Source organism: Lepisma saccharinum, chromosome 4, assembly GCF_977018435.1.
Source record: "Lepisma saccharinum chromosome 4, izLepSacc3.1, whole genome shotgun sequence".
Classification (NCBI taxonomy): Eukaryota; Metazoa; Arthropoda; class Insecta; order Zygentoma; family Lepismatidae; genus Lepisma; species Lepisma saccharinum.
This window is the reverse complement of record NC_139232.1, coordinates 45,448,449-45,472,048: the sequence shown is the minus strand read 5'-3', so window position 1 is coordinate 45,472,048 and position 23,600 is coordinate 45,448,449. Positions and strand designations below refer to the sequence as shown.

At 36.3% G+C, this 23,600-nt stretch overlaps 1 protein-coding gene across 3 annotated transcripts in view; it reads right to left on the bottom strand.

The window, feature by feature from the left end:
* The window catches only part of LOC145986437 (deoxynucleoside triphosphate triphosphohydrolase SAMHD1-like), a 130,056-nt gene that overhangs the window by 6,993 nt on the left and 99,463 nt on the right, over positions 1 to 23,600 (bottom strand). For all 3 annotated transcript variants that reach the window (XM_083120454.1, XM_083120455.1, XM_083120453.1), the window contains exons 9-10: positions 21,772 to 21,977; positions 2,912 to 3,072 (exon numbers count right to left, since the gene is read on the bottom strand). In XM_083120454.1, coding sequence (XP_082976580.1) covers positions 2,912 to 3,072; positions 21,772 to 21,977 — 367 coding nt within the window. The remainder of the gene's footprint in view (positions 1 to 2,911; positions 3,073 to 21,771; positions 21,978 to 23,600) is intronic.

The window sequence follows — 23,600 nt, the reverse complement described above, 5'->3', positions numbered from 1 at the left end:
GGCTGATCCTTGATGCTCGTGTTTTCATCCTAAAAATGTTTTCCCCATCTACTAACACTGCTATCACTCATTAATACATATCCATACAGACGCTGAAGTTTATTCTCAATTCCAAGAGCAGGAATTCCTTCTTTAACAAGGAAGTCAATCACAGCACGTTGTCGAAAAGGAACATCGCTGTCAGCCATTTTGAAATAACTGCCTGCGCTCATGTGATCGAAGCTAATGATGTCACACGTTCAGTAAAGTCTGTATTTTGCGATGATTTTTCTTACTTACTTACATCTTCTTCCCATTTGTGCTGTTAGGCGTCGGCATCCTTTATTCCTATATTCTTCTCTGAATAAAATGAATTTCGATGCCACATGGGTTATTAGCCCTATGGTGAGTCTAGCCAAATTAAGGGGCTGCCTTCTTATGGCTTCCGGCATGCCAGTTTGAAGGGTTTACTCCTTCGCAGTGTCACAGCCATTCTGTTGTTCCAACTCCGTCTGTGACTGTCTGGTTCTAGACTCTTTTGGACTGATGTCCTCATCGATTCTAGTACTTAAGAGGCTGCTGCCCATCTTCAGGATTTTTTATCGACTTCCCAGTCTACTATCGGATTAAAAATTATAGATACTAGAGTTTGGACTCCAATTAAAAATTAACCAGTAGACCTACATAAAAACGTGTTACATCAAAATTTAGCTTATTCAATTCTGCATTAATCTATGCTAGCCAATTTTTTTTCGAGTATGCCTTCTATTTTTTATCGTCATGAGAACATAAAAAGGGCAGTTTTTTTAGTTTTGCAACAATCGCTATCTTTGAAATTTTGTAAATCAAAAACTGATTGTCCGATTGTTATGAAATTTTAGTAGGGTGCAGGCAGAAACACAATTATTAATTTTCATGTTTTCAAAATGTCTCAAAAAACTGTTATTTCCAATTTTGCCAAAACAACTTTTTCTTAGTATTGGGTAGTCCTACAAATACAATATTGGTCTTATGTAGAAATTTTCAGTGAAAAATGCAGGCTCGACCAGGACTCGAACACGGGTCTCTGGGATACCGTGCCATTGCTTTACCACTGAGCTACCGAGTCAGGTTAGCCTTGCCTGATTTTTCGCAGTTGCTGTTATACCTGCATGGAATCATCATAGGTGAGGCCAGGCCGACTCGGTAACTAAGTGGTAGAGCAATGACATGGTATTCTAGAGATCCGGGTTCGAGTCCAAGTCAAGTCTGCATTTCTTGCTGAAAATCTCCTGTTTGTGCCTAATCTTCAACATTGGTCTTGTTTTGAAGCTCTTTGCATCTGTTTTTAAAATGCATTACCATTGTCAATTCACATTGCGAAACATATTTTATACAGAATTTTATTCAGCGGAGTAAAGCTGTACGTGGAATGTGGCAACACCGCAAGCACTAACTTGCAGCGCCCACCGGCAGTTTCCGCGGTTCAACGGACCTGGCTGTGTGCATGTTGCTACATTCTGTGAAGAGTTTTACTCTGCTGAATAAAAATCTGTATAAAATCGTTTCGCTATGTGAATTACATGTAACAATGACAATGCATTTTAAAAACATATGCAAAGAGCTTCAAAACAAGACCATTTGTAGGACTACTCAATACCAGGAAAAAGTTGTTTGGCAAAATTCAAAATAAGATTTTTTTCTTTTTTCTTTTTAGAAATTTTGAAAACCTGAAAATTAAAAATTGTGTTTAAAATCTTTCTGGCTGTACCCTACTAAAATTTTATAACGACTTGGACAGCCAGTTTTTGATTTACAGAATTTCAAAGATAGTGATCGTTTGCAAAACTAAAAAAAATGCTCTTTTTTGTTCTCATGATGATAAAAAATAGAAGGCATACTCAAAAAAATAATTGGCTAGCATAGATTAACGCAGAATTGTTGAATACGCTAAATTTTAATGTAAATCGCTTTTATGTAGGTTTACTGGTTAATTTTTAATTGGAGTCCAAACTCAAGTATCTATAATTTTTAATCTGATAGTAGATCCAGTGTGTTTAGCAAAATCAGGGTCACCTTGAGAAGGATGTGTTCATCAAACACAAACTGCAATCTTGGCAAGGGAGAGGTTATATGTTCACTTCACCTTAACCTGGGTGTGTTTTCATGTGTTTTAATAAAATCTTTACGTTTCTAGACTGTACTTATGTAAAAAATTTGTTTTAAAAAGTTGTAGGTCATCATAATAATAATAGACACCGTGCATATAATATGCAATTGATTTTTGTAGCTGTTAAGTAAAGAACTGAACGATTAAGTCGAGTCTAATTTTGAAAACTCAACTTAAGGTGAATTCAAATGAGACTGTTGATGACGCTATAATGTGTCAATAGAAGGGTTAATTTGAAAATATATGATAGAAAACATCAACATTACTATTAATTCACTTCACCAAAACAAAGTAACATGCACTTTTTGTTTTGTTGGCAGTTTTAATATTCAGAATGATCTTGATCTTCTTTAGGAATGGGAGATTAAGACATGGTATAAGGGTTAAAGTATCCTTAAAAATAGTTTAAACTAGGTTAAAATGTACAAACACTTGATTGCATGATCATATCATAAACAGGTGTTTCTTGCAGCTAACATCCCTGGAGAAGGATTAAGAGTAATTTGAAAATTAGAACCACCAACACAGCAAAGGTATCTGTGTTTTTACAGTGTATTTGTTGCTTTTATAATGTTGCTGACACATAAATATCATCTTTTATTATTACATTTATTATTGCAGTGTATTCAGGAAATATGAATCTGAGTAATGGTAACAGTAACAAACTGCCAGTAAATCAATAGTTGTTACTTTTGTTAATATGAATTTAAAATTTGAGAAAAAAACTGGGCATGATACATTATGAATTTTACAAATAGTTTTGCGTACAAGTACAAAATTTACCATTTACTGATGTCCCAATGTTCATTTCGTTTCTGCTATTCCTTTCGAATTCAGAAATATAAGAACCAATCACTGTCTTCGCTTGCTGGATTTGAACTGTGTCAACACCTTTCCTTAGTGTTCTGTGAAAAACCATTATATCAGTCCTCCTTACATTATACCTGGAAAACAGTTGAATAGATATATAAGAACAACTCCTAAAGCAACTATGCATGCATAAGCATTTAAATACTAGTCATTAGGTGATATCAAAATCAGTGAAGGCCATCATTAATTTTCAACCAACTGTCTTACTTACATCTTGTGCTGCAAAATAAACATTACAATAGAAGTTGCTGCATAATACATCTTATTTCATTTTTTAATATCATTAACAGGATCTTCTTTCATAGTAGAAGTGCTGACTAATATATTTGTTGTTGGTATCATCAGACCCAATTGAGTTGAAAGACGAAACAAGTTCGATGTAAGGTGTGTTGGGTTTCCGAGACTGGGTTTTGGTATTTGTTGAATACAAAAAAAATATCAATATACCGAAGATACAGTATTAAAAAAAAATCAGCAGCAAGCTCTAGTAGCCATTACTGCCCCACTCCACAGTGGGCCCAGGTTGCTCATTGGTAAGATGCTGGGTGGAACATTCCCATCTGAAGTGACCCACCCCATGAATCAAACCTGGGTGTTCCATGTGACAGGGACATGCTGTACTCACAGGACCAGTAGACCTCCTGTAGAGGATATGATTGATTGATGTGGTTTAATCTGTATTTCTGCTACATTTCGCTAACCTCAAAGATGAGGATGAGTGATGATATGATGAAATTGATGAAGGGACACACACATAGAACACTCATGACTAGGCCGGGATTCAAACCTGGGACCCTTGGCATTGTAGCATGCTATGCTAACCATTCCCCCTTAGAGGCTGGCTGAGGAAATGCCGAAATGATGAAAATGCCAAAAGTATTGATAATATCAAGAATATTTTAGCAGCCCTGGTACAATGTTGTGGTGCTGAATTGTAATATACTATATGATCTCAGGGGGTCAAAGGTTGGTATGGTCTCAGGGAGTGTTCGGATGCTGATATGAGCACTCTATAAATACTGAGGAACGCCACTGGGTATAACAACTACCAATACTACCAACAAATCCTACCTCCACGTCCTCGAAGGCTGTTAGCCGCGTGACCCCTGGGCAATGCAGCAAAAAGTTCATGAAGCGGGCCGATGCTGTAGCAGACGGAGGAGGGTGAAGGCGAGTATCCAGAGCCTAAACTGGGTGTTATCAGCTAAGGGAGTAAACCGTAACAAAATCCTGGTCCTCCAAAGAAATGGGGGTTGAGCACTAGGCCAGCACCCTGGTCTCATAAAAATAACCTTCCACTAAAAGAGCTCAATTACAGAAAGCCGGATGGATTAATGGAAAACGACCTAGGCATATGAAAAGGAATAAGAAAGATATAATATGTGTAGGAACATGGAATATAATGACTATGCTAAAACCGGGAAAAATGCAAGAAATAGATGATCAAGTCTTAGCAACAAAGTTGCAGATAGTCGCATTACAGGAAGTAAGATGGAAAGGGCAAGGAGAAATCAAGAAAGACAAATACTCTGTGTATTACAGTTGTAAAGAAACTACGGGTCAGCACGGAACTGGATTCCTAGTAAAGAGAGAAATGGTAAAACATGTACTAGGGTTTGAACCGTGTAGTGAAAGAATATCTAAACTTAGAGTGAAGGGAAGGTTCTGTAATGTGACATTTATAAACGTGTATGCCCCAACAGAAGAGAAAGATGATGACATTAAAGATAAGTTTTATGAAGAACTACAAGTAGTGCAAGATAAAACCCCGAGACATGACCTGATAGTCCTGTTGGGAGATTTAAATGCAAAAATAGGAAAAGAGGATGCATATAAAGAAGTAACAGGTAAACATACATTGCATGAGATAACCAATAATAATGGAGAATTAGTATGCAACTATGCTATTGCAAATAATATGACTGTAATGAGTACACAGTATGAACATAAAAAGATACATAAAGGTACCTGGGTGTCCCCAGATGGGAAAACTACCAACCAAATTGACCATGTTTTAGTAAACGAACATAAAAAGGAAATGGTGCAGGATGTAAAAACAATGAGGGGTCTGAATTGTGATTCGGATCATTTTTTGGTCAAGGCAGTAATTAAACAGAAATTAATACCTGTACGAAAAAGTATTCCAAGACAACAGATAAAATGGAATAAAAGCAATATGCATAGTAAAGCAATTCTGAAACAATATAGAAAAAATGAGCCAAAAGTTGGAAAACTTTATTGATACCCAAGATATAAATGAAGATTGGAAAGAACTCAAAGAAGTTATTCTGAAAACAGCAACTGAAGTAATACAAAAGCAAGATGGAAAACCAAGGAATGAATGGTGGGATGATGAATGTAAAATGGTAATAAATCAGAAAAATGCTGCACGACAAAGATGTTTACAGAGACATACGTAAAATGGTAATAAATCAGAAAAATGCTGCACGACAAAGATGTTTACAGAGACATACAAGGGCAAATTGTGAAGAATATGAGAAAAAAAGGAGAATTGCCAACAATGTATGCAGAAAGAAGAAAAAAGAATGGATAAATGATAGAATCAAAGAGATTGAGGAATACCATAGAAGAAAGGATTCAATAATTTTTTTTTAAGGCTGTGACATCTCATGTAGGGAACTACACTCATGCAACTTCATTAATGTAAAGATGCATCTGGAGAAATAATATCTGAGAAAGAAAAAGTATTACTCCATTGGAAAGAGTACTTTCAGGAATTATTAAATTGGGAACATTTACCATCTGAAGATGAAATAGTAGTGGTATTTACGGTGGGATAAACCCACGAAAGGAAGAGCTCTCCTCAAGCAGCTTTGCTACACTTAAAACTTGCTCAACATGCCCATATGAGTTTTTTGCTCTAGTGTAGCACCCCGTCTAATCCAAGATTTTTGTAAAAAATGCCCTCGGGAATTTTTCAGAAAAGAAGAGCTCCCTCAGATTGATTTGCGCATACTTACAAAAGTTGCATCAGCCAGATTTTTGTCCATAAACTTGTCAAAAATTGATATTTTTTTGGCCACACCAGAAATTAAGCAAAAACCCATACCTACTCGCACATATTTACTTCCAGTTTAAGTTTAATTGGATACCAGGTTCAATTTGCTTATCTAATATTAAAACAATGCAATATGCAGAGCTCCTCTAGAATTGCTCCGTGTTTGCATGTTCCCCCCCCCCCCCCTCTGTGTCAGTGTGTGTAATTCCCGAGACGGTAGTATTGATTTTTGTTTTGCATGTTTCTCCTCAGCGCCAGTACTTACAGAAATTCCCGAGTATTGCATCAGCCAGTATTGTGAGAGTGACTGAGGAGAACAGATGTGTTGATACAGTGCTTCTCATACTTACAGGCCTGTTTGCTTTAATTGAACAATATAAAATCTGATATTTGTTGTAATCCACTCATATTTAGAGTCAGTGTGAATGAATATTTTTTTTCTTTTTCTACTTGTGGGCTATTGGCTTTACAACCTGTCATAAGATAAGCATAGAGATTAGATTTAAAACCCAGGAAATTTTATATAAATACCAAAGCTAAAAATATTAAGTGTATACACACCTACACACATACACACACACACAAATCACACAGCTGAACCCAACTGATATTTTTTATTCAGTATAAAGTTTTGATTTGAAACCCAGGAAATTGTATATAATAAACAACAGCAAAAATGCCGAATCAAAAATATTGTAATCAATGCAATAAAAATATATTTAGCTCTAATTGGGCCAGACACCAAAAGATTTGTAACCCAGACAAATACAGAACTCCCACAAAAATTTGCCCCAAATGCAATAGAAAATACAGCATGCAATACTTCACATATACACATAAAGATACTTGCTCTGCACAATCATCAACACAACCATCTACATCTGGTCTGAAAAGAAAGCATGAAGCACCTCTTAATGCCAGAGCAGCAAAGCAGCCACGCTATGAACCTATCCGTAGCAGTTTTAACGGCCAATTAAGGGATCACCGTTTTGTATCAGAGCCAAGATGTGGCATTGAGAATTTTTTGAACAGTATAAATTCTGGTCTCCAGGCAATTCTAAATGCACAAAATGGTTCTTATAAGCTCTCCCTCAAATTGTATACACAATATAAGAAGCCAAATGGCACAAAATTTACACAGCCCCACATAACAGAAACTGTACCGGTATATTCAAATGCAAATTCGGACAGAATAATAAGCAGATTGATGGATCAACTGAACATTAAACACTCTGAATTTGCGGCAAAAGAGTCAGGATGGAGCCTATGTGGCTCTCCGCACAAGTTATATGTTAATATTTCTGAATTCAGCCCATTAAAAGGTTCTACATATCTGCCATTACCTGCTAATATCAAAAACAGAAGAGCCGTGGTCAATATAGAAAATACCGACCAGAAATGCTTTTTGTGGTGTATATTAGCTGCTTTGTATCCAGTTTCAAGGCATCCTCAGAGAATAAGTTATTACAAACAACATGAACATGATTTTGACGAGGCAATGGAGGGTTTGGAATATCCAATGTCAGTTCAGAATATTGATAAATTTGAAAAAAAGACCAGGGATATCAATGGCAAACAATTATCTATTAATGTATTTATTTGTTCCACTGGCCATGGCAATTGCCCGATAGCACCTCTCAGAATCAGTACAATTGATGATGAATCTGCTATTCCGATTGATCTGCTCTTAATTGAAGGGGATGGTACATATCATTACACTCTGATACATAATCTTCAAGCTTTAGTGAGAACACAACTAGACAAATATAAAAAAATATTTAAGTTGTGCAGAAGATGCTTAACTGTATTTGATGGTCATAAAATGGTGAAAGGGGTTCGGGAAGAGAGTGCAGAAATTGCTAAAAACAAGTTAATTGAGCATCTGAAATACTGTGGGAACCATAAACCTGTTCATATGGTGATGCCTAATCCAAGTGAAAATTGCAAATTCAAAAAGTTTGAAGCCTTGTTGGAACACCCAGCATATATTGTCTGTGATTTTGAATCGAACCTCAAACCTCTTGCATTCTGCAATCCAGATCCAGAAGAATCTTCAAGTACATCATACCAGCTACATGAACCTTCCAGTTTTTGTTATATAGTTATACGGGATGGTGTTGTTATTAAAGAATATTCATACATGGGACCAGATGCCATCAAAATATTTGCACATAGAATAGAAAATGAGTGCCGTGACATAGCATCTAATTTCTTATTAAAATCAAAACCCATGTTGCCTTTAACAGAGGATCAGATTGAGGATTTCAACAATGCAGAAAAATGCCCGGTATGTGATTCTGAATTTTCAGATATAAATATCAAGGTGAAACACCATTCTCATACAGATGGTAAATACAAAATGGCCCTGTGTAATAGCTGTAATATTAAGATCAAGAGACCAAAATTTATCCCCATATTTTGCCATGGAGCATCCAATTATGATTTCCATCATCTGATCAGATACGAGGGGTTTGACAAGCAGAATTTAAATATTTTAGCTGAAAATGATGAGAAATATATATCTATTAGCAAGATAATTAAAGTTAATGGTGTTCCTATTCAATTAAGATTTCTTGATTCTTACAGATTTTTATCGGCTAGCCTGCCTACACTGGCAAATCAATTATCTGATGATAAATTCAAAATCACAAGTGCCTCGTTTCCAAATCAGGACCTGAAATTAATTAGGCGGAAGGGTGTATATCCATATGACTATGTTACAGATTTTTCTAAATTTGATGAGTGTTCCCTGCCACCACAAGAAGAGTTTTACAGCAAAATCAGAGGATCTGGAATCACTGATGAAGATTATCACCATGCTCAGTTGATGTGGAACAATTTAAATTGCCAGACATTTGGTGATTATCACATGGCATATTTAAAACTTGATGTCACTCTCTTAGCTGATATAATGCAGGCATTCAGAAAATCTTCCATGCAAAATTATAAACTGGACCCAATATATTTTTTCAGTGCCCCGGGCCTAGCATGGGCCGCAACGTTTTTGAACACTAAAATGCAATTGGATCTGATCCCAGATCAAAATAAGTATCTGTTTATGGAGAAATGTATAAGAGGAGGGATGGTGCAATGTTCCCAGAGATATGCCAGAGCAAATAACAAATATATGCCTGATTATGATCCAGCACGGCCATCAAATTATATAGTGTATGTAGATGCAAACAGCCTCTATGGTCATGCCATGATGCAAAAACTGCCATATGCAGGGCTTGAGTGGGTTGAAAATTTCAATATTGAAGATCTTAAGGATTTTGATGACAGTGACTATGGCCTCTTCTTAGAGGCTGATCTGACAATTCCTGATGATTTGCACAATACATTTTCTGATCTGCCCCCAATTCCCGAGGTTCAGTGCTCACCTGGCTCTAAACAGAAGAAGCTCATGATGACACTGGAGCCAAAACAAGGCTATATCATATATTACAAAAACCTCCAGTTCCTGATGAAACATGGTGTTCAAGTGACCAAAATTGGAAAAGTTTTGAGGTTCAGGCACTCAAGATGGTTGAAACCATACATTGATACAAACACGGAGCTTCGAACATCTGCAAAGAGCCAATTTGATAAGGGCTTGTTTAAATTGATGGTGAATTCTGTATATGGCAAAACTATTGAAAATGTCAGAAAACATACCGATGTTAAAATAATTACTGACCCCAGCCGGAGCAAAAAATTGGTTGCAAAGCCCAACTTCAATTATAGAAGAATTTATGATGAGCACATGGCACTTTTCAACATGAAGAAAACAAAAATTAAGTTTGATAAACCTATTTATGTAGGGGCTGTGATATTGGAATCGTCCAAATTACATATGTTAACATTGTATTATGATGTGTTGAAACCTTTTCATGGTGATCGTGTAAAACTGATGTACATGGATACGGATAGTTTTATTCTTGATATTAAAACAGAAGATGTTTATCAAGATATGTCACAGCCTGAATTGTTTCAATACTTTGATACCAGTGAACATACAATTATTCAACCCCACAACAAAAAGGTGCCTGGCAAGTTAAAAGATGAGACATGTGGTGATGCTATTGTGGAATTTGCTGGGTTAAGTGCCAAGGTGTATAGTTTTAAAACATGTAGTGGTGTTGCTGCCAAAAAGGCCAAGGGCATTGGCAAAGTAGCTGTTGAAAAAGATCTTGAATTTGAAGATTATAAAAATTGCATCAAATCCCAGAGTTTAATCAAAACATCAGAATCCAGAATCCAGAGTGTGGATCACTTGCTGACTAGCAATATTGTAAGAAAAGTGGCCCTGGACCCACATGATGATAAGAGATGCATTTTATCATGTGGCATACATACTCTACCATGGGGGCATTGTGATTTGAAAAATGGAAATCAATGCCCAATTACAGAGCATGATTTGAAATAAATAAACATGCCTATGAACTTATTTGGGTTCAAAAAACAGGCTATTATGGACCTGCCAACACCACAACCCTCTCCTGATATGCTGTCTAAACTAAGTGGCTTGTTAATTATTCATCTGAACAGCATACTTACAGATGTTGATGATGAAACAGGCAAAACATTGTACATATTTAACAATAATTTAAATCATTACCAATTACCTGTAGGTGGGCAATTGCAATTTATTACAACCCCTGAGGGCGATGTCAAGATTTCAGTAGGGAGAAATATTTATAGAATTAAGCACTCAAACATGGTTTCTGGCACTGTTTATACTGTTTCTGCTGGTGACTGCTTATATATTGAGGTCCCTGGATCCTATGACAAGCTTATACCTTTTTTTATAGAATTAAGAATCAGATACTCTATAATAAATAACCACTAAAACAAAAATGCCTAATGATATATTTGGCCATACAAGGCATGAAGATCACAGTGATGAGATTTTGATGCTTGATGTCAGAGTCAAGAAATTAAGAAGTGATTTACAAGCTTTACAAACCACACTCAATGCCAGCCTTCAACTAGAAATTACAAATTTACAATCACAATGCATGGACCCTCTTCTTAAAATTGATTCTGAACTCAAATTGCTGCTTCAGAAATATACTGATTTGGCCACATTAGATAATTTTCAAAGTTTAGAAGAAGCTGTAGCAGCTCTTCAAGCCAAATTTAAGAGCCAGGCCACCAACTCTGAGCAATTGAAACAACAATTGGAAGAGCAGATAAATAATGTCCAGGCACAGCTCCAAACAATTGTCAAAAGCATAAAATCACAAGAAGATTTTGATCTAGTAATTTCCACTCTAAAAGAACAGATTCAGTCACTCCAGATACCTAATCTGGACCCCCTGAACAATGCAATAGCCGAGGTTAAAGAAAAAATTGAGACACTTGAAAATTTTATGAACAATTTGCCATCTTCTGATGCTTTGAATGCAATAACTCGGAGTGTAGCAAATATTAAGCTGCAACTTGAAACATATGAAGATTTTGGAAAAATTCAAAGTACCATAACCCATCTTGAAGGTACAATAGCAGCAGTGCAAAATGATTTGGCAAATGTACTAGAATCCCGCCTGCCTGGAATTGTAGATACCCTTGTCAGTGTCCAGGAACAGATCACAAAGCTTGAAAACCTCAATACTGAATCTGAACTATCTCATTTTCATCACTTGATCGATGATATCCAAACAAAGCTTGAAATTTTACAACAATCCACACCCTCTCAGGCAGATATAGCCCTGCTCCAAAATGCTATGCAAAATGTGGCTGATGCTTCTGAATTAAACAATGTAAAATTGGCACTTGAATCTTTGCAAAATACAGTATCAAATCTTCCCACATCACAGGAACTTAAAAATATAAAGAGGGCAGTAAATCGCATATTGAAATCAGAAGATATCAAGAATATCCAGGCAGAGATCAAACATCTCACTCAGACAGTGGCCACTCTACCAACCAATCAACATATTAATGAACTGCATGCCCTGTTTGAGGATATCAGAAGACAGGTCCATGATCTTACTGCTCAAAATTCAAAATTGGCAGTTGTTGAAAATTTGCAACAAATTGTAGCTAATATCAAGCAACAGCTAGGGACCATGGAATCCAATCAAGCAAATGCTCTGTCTGTTTTTGCCACCCAGCTTCAAGAGATTGTGCAACAATACAAGAAACTTGTTGTGGACATAAAAATTAAGCCAGGCCATGATGATGTTGTTAGGACCATCAATGAGCACCTTGAATCTGTAACAAGCAGATTGCTTACAGCAGAAAAAGAAATAACAGGCATAATCGAGAATCCAAAACATTCAGTAATTCTTGAATTGTACAGCATCCCCAACAAAGAATATGATTCACCATTTACACCAGGTGGCAAAATATATATGCTGTCCCCTGCACAATTTTATTAGCAGTTTTTTGTTGGAGGCACATTGAGACCAATCAAGATCAAATATTGGCTTCAACCACAGGCACACCACTACCCCACCTTATCAATAACAAATGCTGATAATAAAGTGAAAATCACCAGTGTAGAGTTAGAGGATTTTACAGATCCCAATACATTAGAAACAGCCTATACTGAAGATGATGGCACTTTGGAATTTAAAATACATATTGGAGACAAATTATATTTAGAAAATCCTGCAGTATCAGCTGCTGAACATCCTATAGTTGCAATATTCTTGTTTTCATATTATGTCTAGACAAATTATTGTTGATGAATTACACAGACAGGCCCGACATAATTTTAAGAGACTCCCAGTAGTCACAAAAGGCATAGATGATTTATGGCAGAGCGACTTGATTGAAATGGCAAGTGGGCAGTTGAAAAACTTAGACAAAATCAACAAGGGCTACAAGTATCTACTCACTGTGATAGACACATTTTCAAAATTTGCCTGGGCTGTGCCACTCAAATCCAAGACTGGAAAATGTGTTACAGAAGCCTTCAGGACAATCATCAATCAGAGTGGAAGATCACCCCGCTATTTGCAAACAGATAATGGCAAAGAATTTTATAATTCAGTGTTTCAACAATTTATTAAAAGCCAAGCAATAAAACATTACTCGAGTTACAGTGACCTCAAAGCCTCAATTGTAGAGAGATTCAACAAAACCCTAAAAAATCTTATGTATAAACAATTTACACTTCAAGGTAATTATAAATGGCTTAATATTCTTCCAGAACTTCTACATAAATATAACAACTCGGTCCATTCCACAATCAACATGAAACCCTCTGAAGTAACTCCATCTGATGAGCAAAAATTGATCAGGACTGTTTATTATCCTAGATACCAGCCAACAACAAGAAAGGCCAAATACAGGGTGGGTGATCAAGTAAGAATCAGCAAATATAAGCACTTATTCAAAAGAGGCTTTACAAGAAACTGGAGCACTGAATTATTTACAGTGGTTCAAGTTAAACCTGGGACCCTTAACACATATATAATAAAAGATCACCGAGGAGAAATTCTCAAAGGCAGGTTCTATGAAGAAGAACTCACCAAAACTAAACAGCCTGACACATATCTCATAGAAAAAATCATCCGCAGAAAAGGCAACAAGTTATTTGTCAAATGGCTAGGACTTCCAGAACACAGCTGGATCGATGCAAACAAAATAATAATATGAGCACCTGGGATGTTATAAAAAGGCTGCCAGAACCTGAACAGCAGATTAAGAGAAATGGCAAGTTGCTGCCTGAAAATATTAGGTGTCTTATTGTTGGGCCATCGGCTTGTGGTAAAACTACACTAATGGTTGATAATTTTTTATTGGCACCCAACTGGTTAGACTGGAAAAACAGGCACTTGTATGTCTTCTCTAAGAGCTTGGAACAATTAAAATATCAGCAGCTGATGAAGCTATATGATGGATTGGATATAGCCACTTTTGAACCAGATGTTAAGCCACTCCATGAATGTCTCGATAATTCTGTTGTTGTGTTTGATGACATTATACTGGATAATCAAAACAAGGTTAGAAATTTCTTTACACAGGGCCGGCACAAAAACATTGATTGCTTCTACCTGGCACAGACTTTTTCAAAAATACCGAAGCAACTGATCCGAGACAACAGCAATTTTATATGTGTGTTTCATCAAGACCATACCAACCTCAAACACATACATGATGAATATGTAGGTGGGGACTTGAGCTACAATGATTTTTCCAAGATTTGCAGTAGGTGCTGGAATCAGGACAGTTATGGGTTTGTCACAATTGATATGACAAGAACACCCAATAGTGGCAAATACAGAAATAAAATCAACAATTTTCTAGACATTGAAACATAAATAAATAACCATGAAAAGGCCAATTATTGATGATCTTAAGTTAAGAGATTATCTTGTAAAAAGATTTAAGGGATGGAAATCAGAGAACCGTGGAATTTATGAAAAACACAAACAAACAGAACAGCCTGTCATTGATGCTATTAATAATTTAGGTAAGAATATCAAAACTGTTACAGAGCAAAATCAAAATTTGATCACAGAGCTTGTACCTGTAGCTGCAAGAAACATATTAGATTATCCATTCACCCCACTTTCCAGTATTCATACACCTAGTCCTGTTGCTCCTAGAAGAATTGAAGCTACACAGGATCCTATTGAATTGGGTCTTCTTGCACAAAAATATTTAACCACACCTAAAGACAACAAAGATGAGGTGTTTGGCTTATATGCTGACACAGAGCTTGATGGCAGTATCATACATAGAATTGGCAATTTCAGAGTAACATTTATGGGGGATGATCTGATTGTTTATTCAGAATCTCGTCTCGGAGAAAAAGGTGCTTTTGTTAAGTACCCCGGAACACCTGGATTGTGGGAACTGATGACTAGGAAAAGGCCTGGCAGCTATACAGATCAAGATTATGAACATTACAAAGAAATATTAATAAAATCAGATGCTCTATACCAGAACAATGATCCCACACAAAAAAGAGTCAAGTCGAGCAGTGGGGCAAAATACAACAATTTAATCAAGCCCATATGGTCACAAATCAAGACAGGTAGTGGAATAAAACAATACAACACCCTGCCTAAAGAATTTGTGTGGGTTGATGATGTCAGGAAACTTGTAGATAGGTTATTGGTGATAGCTGGGGAGGAAAATGCTGGCAACCACAATTTTTACAATGAAAAGGTTGGAATTATGGACATGATAAGCACAAAATTGTCTAATTTTATAGTGAATGACACTAAGGGGATTGGATATCTTATAAAAATTATTAATACTCTACCACCTAAATTTTGGAATATTTCTGAGGGTCGGGGGTTGGTTAATGACATTATAAACAAGCTGCCATTTGAACTACACATTCCAGGCTATCAGTATTGTGGTCCCGGTACAAAATTGGACCATAGATTAAACAGAGGTGATCCTGGTGTAAATCCCCTAGATGCTGCTTGTAGAGACCATGACATAGCATACAACACACATTCTGATCTTGACAAGAGACATGTTGCAGACAAGAAATTAGAAGAGGCTGCATTTGGTAGATTTGTAAGCAAAGATGCATCTTTGAGTGAAAAAATAGCAGCATTGGGAACCACCATAGCTATGAACACCAAACAAAAACTGGGGTGGGGGCTGTGAATATATATATAATAAACCTACAATGAAGGCCAAGGGTGTTATGTATCAAATACCTTATGCAGGTCTCAAATCTCTTAAAACTATTGACAGTCTCTTGACCAAAAAGCAGCGCAAGAAAAAAAATTCTTGTATTGCCAAGGGCCATGGTATGAAATTGTTGCTTAGCACACCCCAATTAAAAAAATTACAGCAATCAAGGAAAAAATCACATGTGGGGGGATTCATATTTACCATCCCGGCCATCTTAGCTGCTCTCGGGGCTGTTGGGAGCTTGGCTGGGGGATCAGCTGCCATAGCAAAAACAGTAATAGATGCCAAGAAAAATAGGGCAGAATTAGATGAGCAGAGGCGCCATAACCTGGCCATGGAGAAAAAAGGCAAAGGTGTTAAGAGAGCCATGAATAAGTTTAAAAAAAACAAGAGCCGCTTACAAACCAAGATATTGAAGCTTTAATCAAGCCACTGGGCATCAAACATTTTAGGGGTGTGTACATGTCTGATTCTTTACCAGAACAACCACTCAACAAAGAGTGTGGCATTGTTAATTTGGATAAGTACAAAAATCAGGGCACTCACTGGATCTGTTATCTTAAATATTTAAACAATGAGGCATTTGTGTTTGATTCATTTGGAGGTGTTCCACCTGAAAATTTAGTAAAATATCTAAAATCAGCTAATCTTTATTACAATAATGCCCGTGTTCAAAACTTCAAAGATGTTAATTGTGGACATTTGTGTTTATCTGTTCTTAGATATATGTCTCAAATAAATAAACCATCAATTGAAAATTTTCAAAAAGCCTTGTGGTATCTGAAACATCATGGGGGTATTCCATCTCACCAGCCAAAATTCAATATTGAAACTCAAATTGCATGATGATATAGTGTATCCCAAAACAATAGCTCTCAGAGCATTTTACGGCATGTACTTAATCCCTAATATTACACACCACAACAACAAAATTGCAGTTGGGGATCAAAAAATTGTCATCACTCCAGGGCAATATAATCTGTCCACTCTAAATGCTCAATTACCCAGAGGTGTAGTGTTAAGTCAAAATTCTGTCACTCACAGAGTAGAGATTGTATCTGCTACGGAGACAGTGCATCTGGGTACTATAGGAGAGCTGTTAGGCTTTGAGAACAACACAAAACTTGAAGCGGCCATCAAACACACTGCTATGAATATACCTAAATTCCTAGCCATAGAGACTCTGAATATTCACTGTAATGTGGCTGAGGGTATGATCACCAAATCAAATGGCATAGGCACTCACAAACAAACCGGCATCATTGCAACATTCAAACCTAATTCTGAATTCATGGAGCCAATCATCTACAATCCATCCCCAACATTATATTTTCCTGTGTGTCATAATAGAATAGATTATATTGAATTGATGGTCACTAATGAAAAAGAAGAATTAGTTGATTTTGCTGGAGCCACAACAACTGCAATCATAGAGATTAATATTTAAATAAAAATACATACAATGGAAAATATTGAGAGTTATGAGCTACAATCATTCCCCCCAAACAGGAGGACATTTGCAAATTTAAATCAACCCAACACAGAGATCGAGGTTGATCTTGATGTAGGGGATGGCTTTATACACCCCACAGAGCAGATCTATACATCAAATTTGATGTTGTAAAGCTCGATGGAACAGATTATCCGGCAAATTCAAATATAAGACTTGTAGATAATTTTGTGCCGCATCTGTTCTCTGAAATTGAGATCAGAAAGCATGGTGTTGTTATAAACAGAGTGGATTATCCCGGCATTACCTCCACAGCTTTGGCCACACTAAAATTATCCAAAACCGAGGCTTCTTACTACAGAATCGGTGGATTTGAAGCTGGTGAGAAAATATTATCTAAAAACCACACAGTGCTGTTCCCCATGCGCCTGTTGCCAGGATTCTTCTCAGATTACAAAGATATTATGTGGAAGGGTGGGTTAAGAATTACATTTAGAAGAGCTGCCAATGATAATAATGCTTTGATGAGGTACAGTACAATAAACTCTACCGGGGAAGCTCTGCCTAATACCTTACCAGATGCAGGCAAATGCATTATTCAGACTATGGAGCTAAGAATCCCTGTTGTTGAATATGAGGCCAGCTATGCTCTTAAATACAAAGCTGATATCCTAAAAAATCCACAGGTTCCTCTGCAATTTTATACATATCAATCTGTACAGAAGCCTGCATCTGGTACCTATTATGAGTTTGATGCCACAAATTCATTCTCCAGTATACAATACGACATGCCGGATTTTGTAGTGGTATTGTTTCAGACTGGAAGACACAATAATCAGGAAAAAAATTCAAGCAAATTTGATAACTGCAACATCAAGAACATATATCTTAAAAATGGCAGAAATGAGGTATTTCCTAGAGAAAATTACAATTTAGACATTTCCAAGGATGATTTCCTCAAATTATATGAGGCATTTTCGGCTTTCAAACGTGTCACTACTGGCAATACTGACATGTATTACACTCCAGATGAATTCAAAGCACAGAGACCCATGTTTGTCATCAACACTTCAAAAAGGAAACAAGTTGTGGTGAATGACAGGACAAACATTAAAATTATCTGTGAATTCCATGAGGCATTACCTGATGACACCATATGTAGTGTTATTCTCATAGGCGAAAAATCATATGTTTATGATGTAAGAAATGAGAGAGTCACGGAGCAATTCTAGAGGTCCGATTCAAACATAAAAGCCCTTTGATTACAAAGCAATAATACCAACACTTTGCTGTCAGAGAGGCCCCAGACACTCTACCAGCTTTGAAACCTCAACTGTATTATCAGCTAGCAGTGAATATCTTATGTGTGGGCAGTTGTATATATTTCAATCTTATATCAGGACTCGAACCCAAAGCCCCTGATTACAATGCAACAATATTAACACTTCTCCATATGGAATATATCCACATTTTACTGGGTTCTGAGACCCTAATACAGACAAAATTGGATTTTGAACTGCCATAATATTTTCTAAGTCTTTGCCTAGGCTCATATTATCAGAATAGAATTACTTTCAGCATGAAGGGGGGCAGTTCATTGCCACTGTGTGAAAATATGTATTTTTATCTCAATAATCTTTGTTACACTTTTACATGTTGCAGACATGTTACACTTTTTCCCCTGTCGCACAGAAAGATTAATGGCCCCTTCAGTGAATCGTACAGAAAAATCATTAATGCTCCCTTCTAGCGTGTAGATTTTATCTCTTGCGTGCCGGCAAAACATGCAAACAATTAATTATGCTTACCCGCTCTTCTCCTATTGTATGGCTGAGCGGGTGGTTATAAAACATGAAAAAATAAGAAAACTGAGAAATTCAGTTTTTATACAATATATTGTTGTAAAACACTTTTTACCAGGTTTTCAGATCTGGGAGCTATCAACTAGCAGTAATTATTCTCAAAATCTCACGTATGGAATGCCACACATATTTCAATCTATCAGGACTCGAACCCAGAACCCCTTGTTTATCAATTAAACTTAAACTGGAAGTGAATATGTGTATATATGGGTAGGTGTGTATGTATGTATGTGTATGTATGGGTTTTTGCTTAATTTCTGGTGTGGCCAAAAAAATATCAATTTTTGACAAGTTTATGGACAAAAATCTGGCTGATGCAACTTTTGTAAGTATGCGCAAATCAATCTGAGGGAGCTCTTCTTTTCTGAAAAATTCCCGAGGGCATTTTTTACAAAAATCTTGGATTAGACGGGGTGCTACACTAGAGCAAAAAACTCATATGGGCATGTTGAGCAAGTTTTAAGTGTAGCAAAGCTGCTTGAGGAGAGCTCTTCCTTTCGTGGGTTTATCCCACCGTAAATACCACTACTTGAAATATTCGAAAAATTGGAAAATGATACTGAAACTCCAATACCAACATATGAGGAGGTAAATAAAATCATAAAATCCTTAAAAATGAATAAGTCACCTGCTTCAGATAATATCACAGCAGAACTGATAAGACACGAAGGTTATATGATAAGGAATAAAATTTATAAATTGATACTCAACATATGGAATAAAGAGGAAATGCCACGAGAGTGGTTACATGGTATCATTTGCCCAATTTTTAAAAAAGGAGACAGGTTGCAGTGTAATAACTACAGACCAATTACGCTTTTGAATGTCGCATACAAAATCTTTGCAATTCTTCTACAAAATAGAATCTCTGAAATTACAGAAAACAAATTCGGCGAATATCAAATGGGATTTAGACCAAATAGATCTACTTGATTTGGTGTTTTAAGTCCACTTTATGCACAGTACAGCTAATCGGGACTGGACCTACAGTTTAAAGTGGGATCCGAACCACTATGTGCCTCCACCAGGTATCGAACCCGGGACCCCTTGATTACAAGGCGAGGACGCTACCACTGCGCCATCAGGGAGGCCTACCAAATAGATCTACAGTTGACAATATATTCATACTGCGACAAATATATGAAAAATGTTATGAATATAATATTGAACTGCATAACATATTTATAGATTTTATGCAAGCATTTGACTCAGTAAATAGAAATATAATTCCTACATGTCTAAAGAAAATTAATGTTCCAAACAAACTAATAAGATTAATAAAGATGACATTACAAAACACTACAGCAGTAGTAAAAGGAAACAATGATTTTAGTCAGAAATTTGCAATAAATAGAGGAGTAAAACAAGGAGACCCATTATCAGCAATTTTATTTAGCATAGTCATGGATGAAATAATTCAGAAGTTGGAAATCAGAGGAAACATTTCAACAAGAATAAGACAGGTCTGTGCATATGCAGACGACATAGTAATTACTACAAGAACTAAGCAAGCAATGGTGGACTCACTAGTGAAACTAAAACAACAGGCAATGAAATATGGATTAATAGTGAACGAAAAAAAGACAAAATATATGAGGTGTACAAGAAGAAAAATCCAACAACAAAAAGAGAATATAGATACAACGCACATAGAGCAGGTACAGTCATTTAAATATCTCGGGTCAATAGTAAATGGAAACAATGAAATTGAAGAAGAAATTAAAGAAAGGATTGCAGCTGGAAATAGAGCATTTTATGCGAATAAGAGGATATTCCAATCCAAACTAGTTACCAGAAAAATAAAATTAAAGCTGTATAATTCCATAATAAGACCTGTGGTTACATATGGCTGTGAAACCTGGGTGCTGAAAGAAGTTATAATTAGAAAACTAATGATATTTGAAAGAAAGATATTAAGGAAAATATATGGCCCAACGAGACAATCTAATAATATATGGCGAATAAAAACAAATGAAGAGCTCGAAATATTAATAAAGAGTAAGAATATAAGAAGATTTATCAAAACACAAAGATTGAGCTGGTTGGGTCATATTGAAAGAATGCCCGAAGACAGAATTGTGAAACAAATTTACAATTGGAGTCCTATTGCTACAAGATCACAAGGAAGGCCCAAAACCAGATGGATAGACGATGTCAGAAATGACATAAGAAAACTGAAGATACAGAACTGGAAGAAATGTGCGTTGAGTAGAGAAAAGTGGAAGGATGTAATTGAGCAGGCCAAAGCCCATAAAGAGCTGTAGCGCCTTATAAGAAGAATATGGTCTCACAGCTGCCAATTCTTCTGTTTTTCATATTTTCATCTTTGAGAAGGGGAGATACGGCATGTGATTGGTGGGTCAATATGGATGCAGATATTTGAATGACCTTCCTCCAGTCAGACCTCTACTTCCCTAAGGTTATTTGGTTAGCAGAGTGGAACCAGGTGACCAGGATGGTACTCAACTGGTGCAGCTGGTTAAGGAATGCAGATGGGAGAGGACTCCTCATGTGTTCAGAGCAGGAAAACATCATCAATGAAATAAATAGATTCACATGAATGGTATCAATGTGCTCTTGTTACAGAAGAGGCTGATATAAGAAGGGGATATCCTTGTGCCGTGGGAATTCAGCAGATATGGAGGCAGTGTTGAACTTTACATATATATTTACTGTAGGTGAGAACAAGGTGGGTCTACTGATGTCCTAACCGGTGTACTAAATTTAATCTTCGTTTATGATCAGCGGGTCTCCCACTGAAGATGGAGCTGATGGCACACCTATTCGCTTCTATTTTTTTTAAATGAACTCTTCTAATCTTCCTAAAGAAAATGAAAACAAATTATGTACTTACTCTGGAACATGAAAAACTGATATTTCTTCCAGCAATTTTTTGTATGGTTTCACACTGTTTTTACCATAGAAGTAAATTTTCTCAAAAGGATTACTTTGCTCGCTCCCCAATCTCAAATTTTTCTTCTCAAGAACAAAGTCATCTTTACAGTACCAGGGTTGAAGTTTACTCTGCATTTCTGATTCAAGGCCATCAATGGTTAGTGCCTATAACATAAAAACAATAATTCATATTTTATATTGTGCAAGAAATCAAGACAAAAATTCACTTACTGATTAATAAAACATCAAGTACCGAAGGAGAGGTTATTAAATAAAACACAAGTCACTACTTACATGTGGTTTAACAGGGTTTTTACAAAATGACGTTTTGGACCCATTGCTGACACATTCACCAGGGTACTCCAAAGCAATCACATTAAAAGGATAAAAATGGAAAAAAAAATTGTTAACAGGATAAAAGTCATCGGATTGAAAAACTGTATCATGACCACCAGTTGATTTATTTGGACAACTCCGATGAAGGATATAGCAATGGGTCTGAAACGTTAGTTTTTGGAAATAACCTGTTTAACCACAAGCAGTGACTTGTCTTCTATTTAATAATTGCAAGCTGTGGTTATATGAACCTTCAAGATAAGATGTTATTTCATGAAGAGCAGGGGGATGGGGGTTAAGAAATTGAGATATGTCACACGTACATACTGGCAATGGCATATTTACAATTTCATCTTAGTTGATGTAGTTTGAGTTGATGTTTTAAGTCCACTTTATGCACAGTAAGGCTAATCAGGACTGGACCTACAGTTTAAAGTGGGATCCGAACCACTTGTGCCTCCACAGGGTATCGAACCCGGGACCCCTTGATTACAAGGCAATGACACTACCAGGGTGACTTTAATAGGGTCACTCACACTCCAAGACTGTATAGCACTCATACCATGTAATTTGTTAATTTGCAACTTTTACTAGTGCCAACTTCTGGAATGTTTCAACCATTCTGTTAACCAGCCAACCACTCATATTTCAAGGACTTGGGTGTACAACATGGTAAGTGACATTTTGGTCATTTCAGAGTTCATTAAGAGAAAGGTTATTAGAAGCTATACTGTAGATACATTGTTTTCATGTCGTGTTTACTAATTTCAAAGGCTTCACTAAGTCCAATGCAAATTGTATGGCATGGTAAGTTCACTCGAAAATTGAAGGATGGCACATTTTACAAAGTAACTCAAAAATAACCAAAATGTCACTTACCATGTTTTACACCCGAGTCCTTCATCTAACCTTACTATTTAATTAATAAACTAATCTTCTAGCTTAAGGATATTACTAACTGTAACAAAAGAAAGCTACATTTCTAATTCAATGTGGAAACTAAATTGGTCACTTCTAGTTAAAGGCATTACCAAATATTAGAATTAAATAATTATTATGATTGGACTGATCGACTGTCCTGCCCTGCCAGCACTTCAAATGTAAGAATTTTTGTATGTCATTTACCTCAAGTTTTCCATCCATGGTAATCCATGGTTGTACAGTCACGGTCACTTTTTAACTTTTTTTGTAACTTTGTGGATATTTTTAAAACATGAAAAAAGAAAATGATTCTCTGCATGAATGTTCAGTATGGAGAAAAAGTTACTAAGGTGTAAAAAAGTATTTGTAAGAATCAAAGAAAAACATGGATAAAGACAGACATAGAGTCGCTTGCAAAAATTTTCAATGTTTGTCTATGTGGGCATTTATGAAATATTGGCAAAAGAACGAAAAAAATAATCATGTATTTTGTGCATTACAAGCGCAAGGTGCCAAAACTCAGGGGGCAAA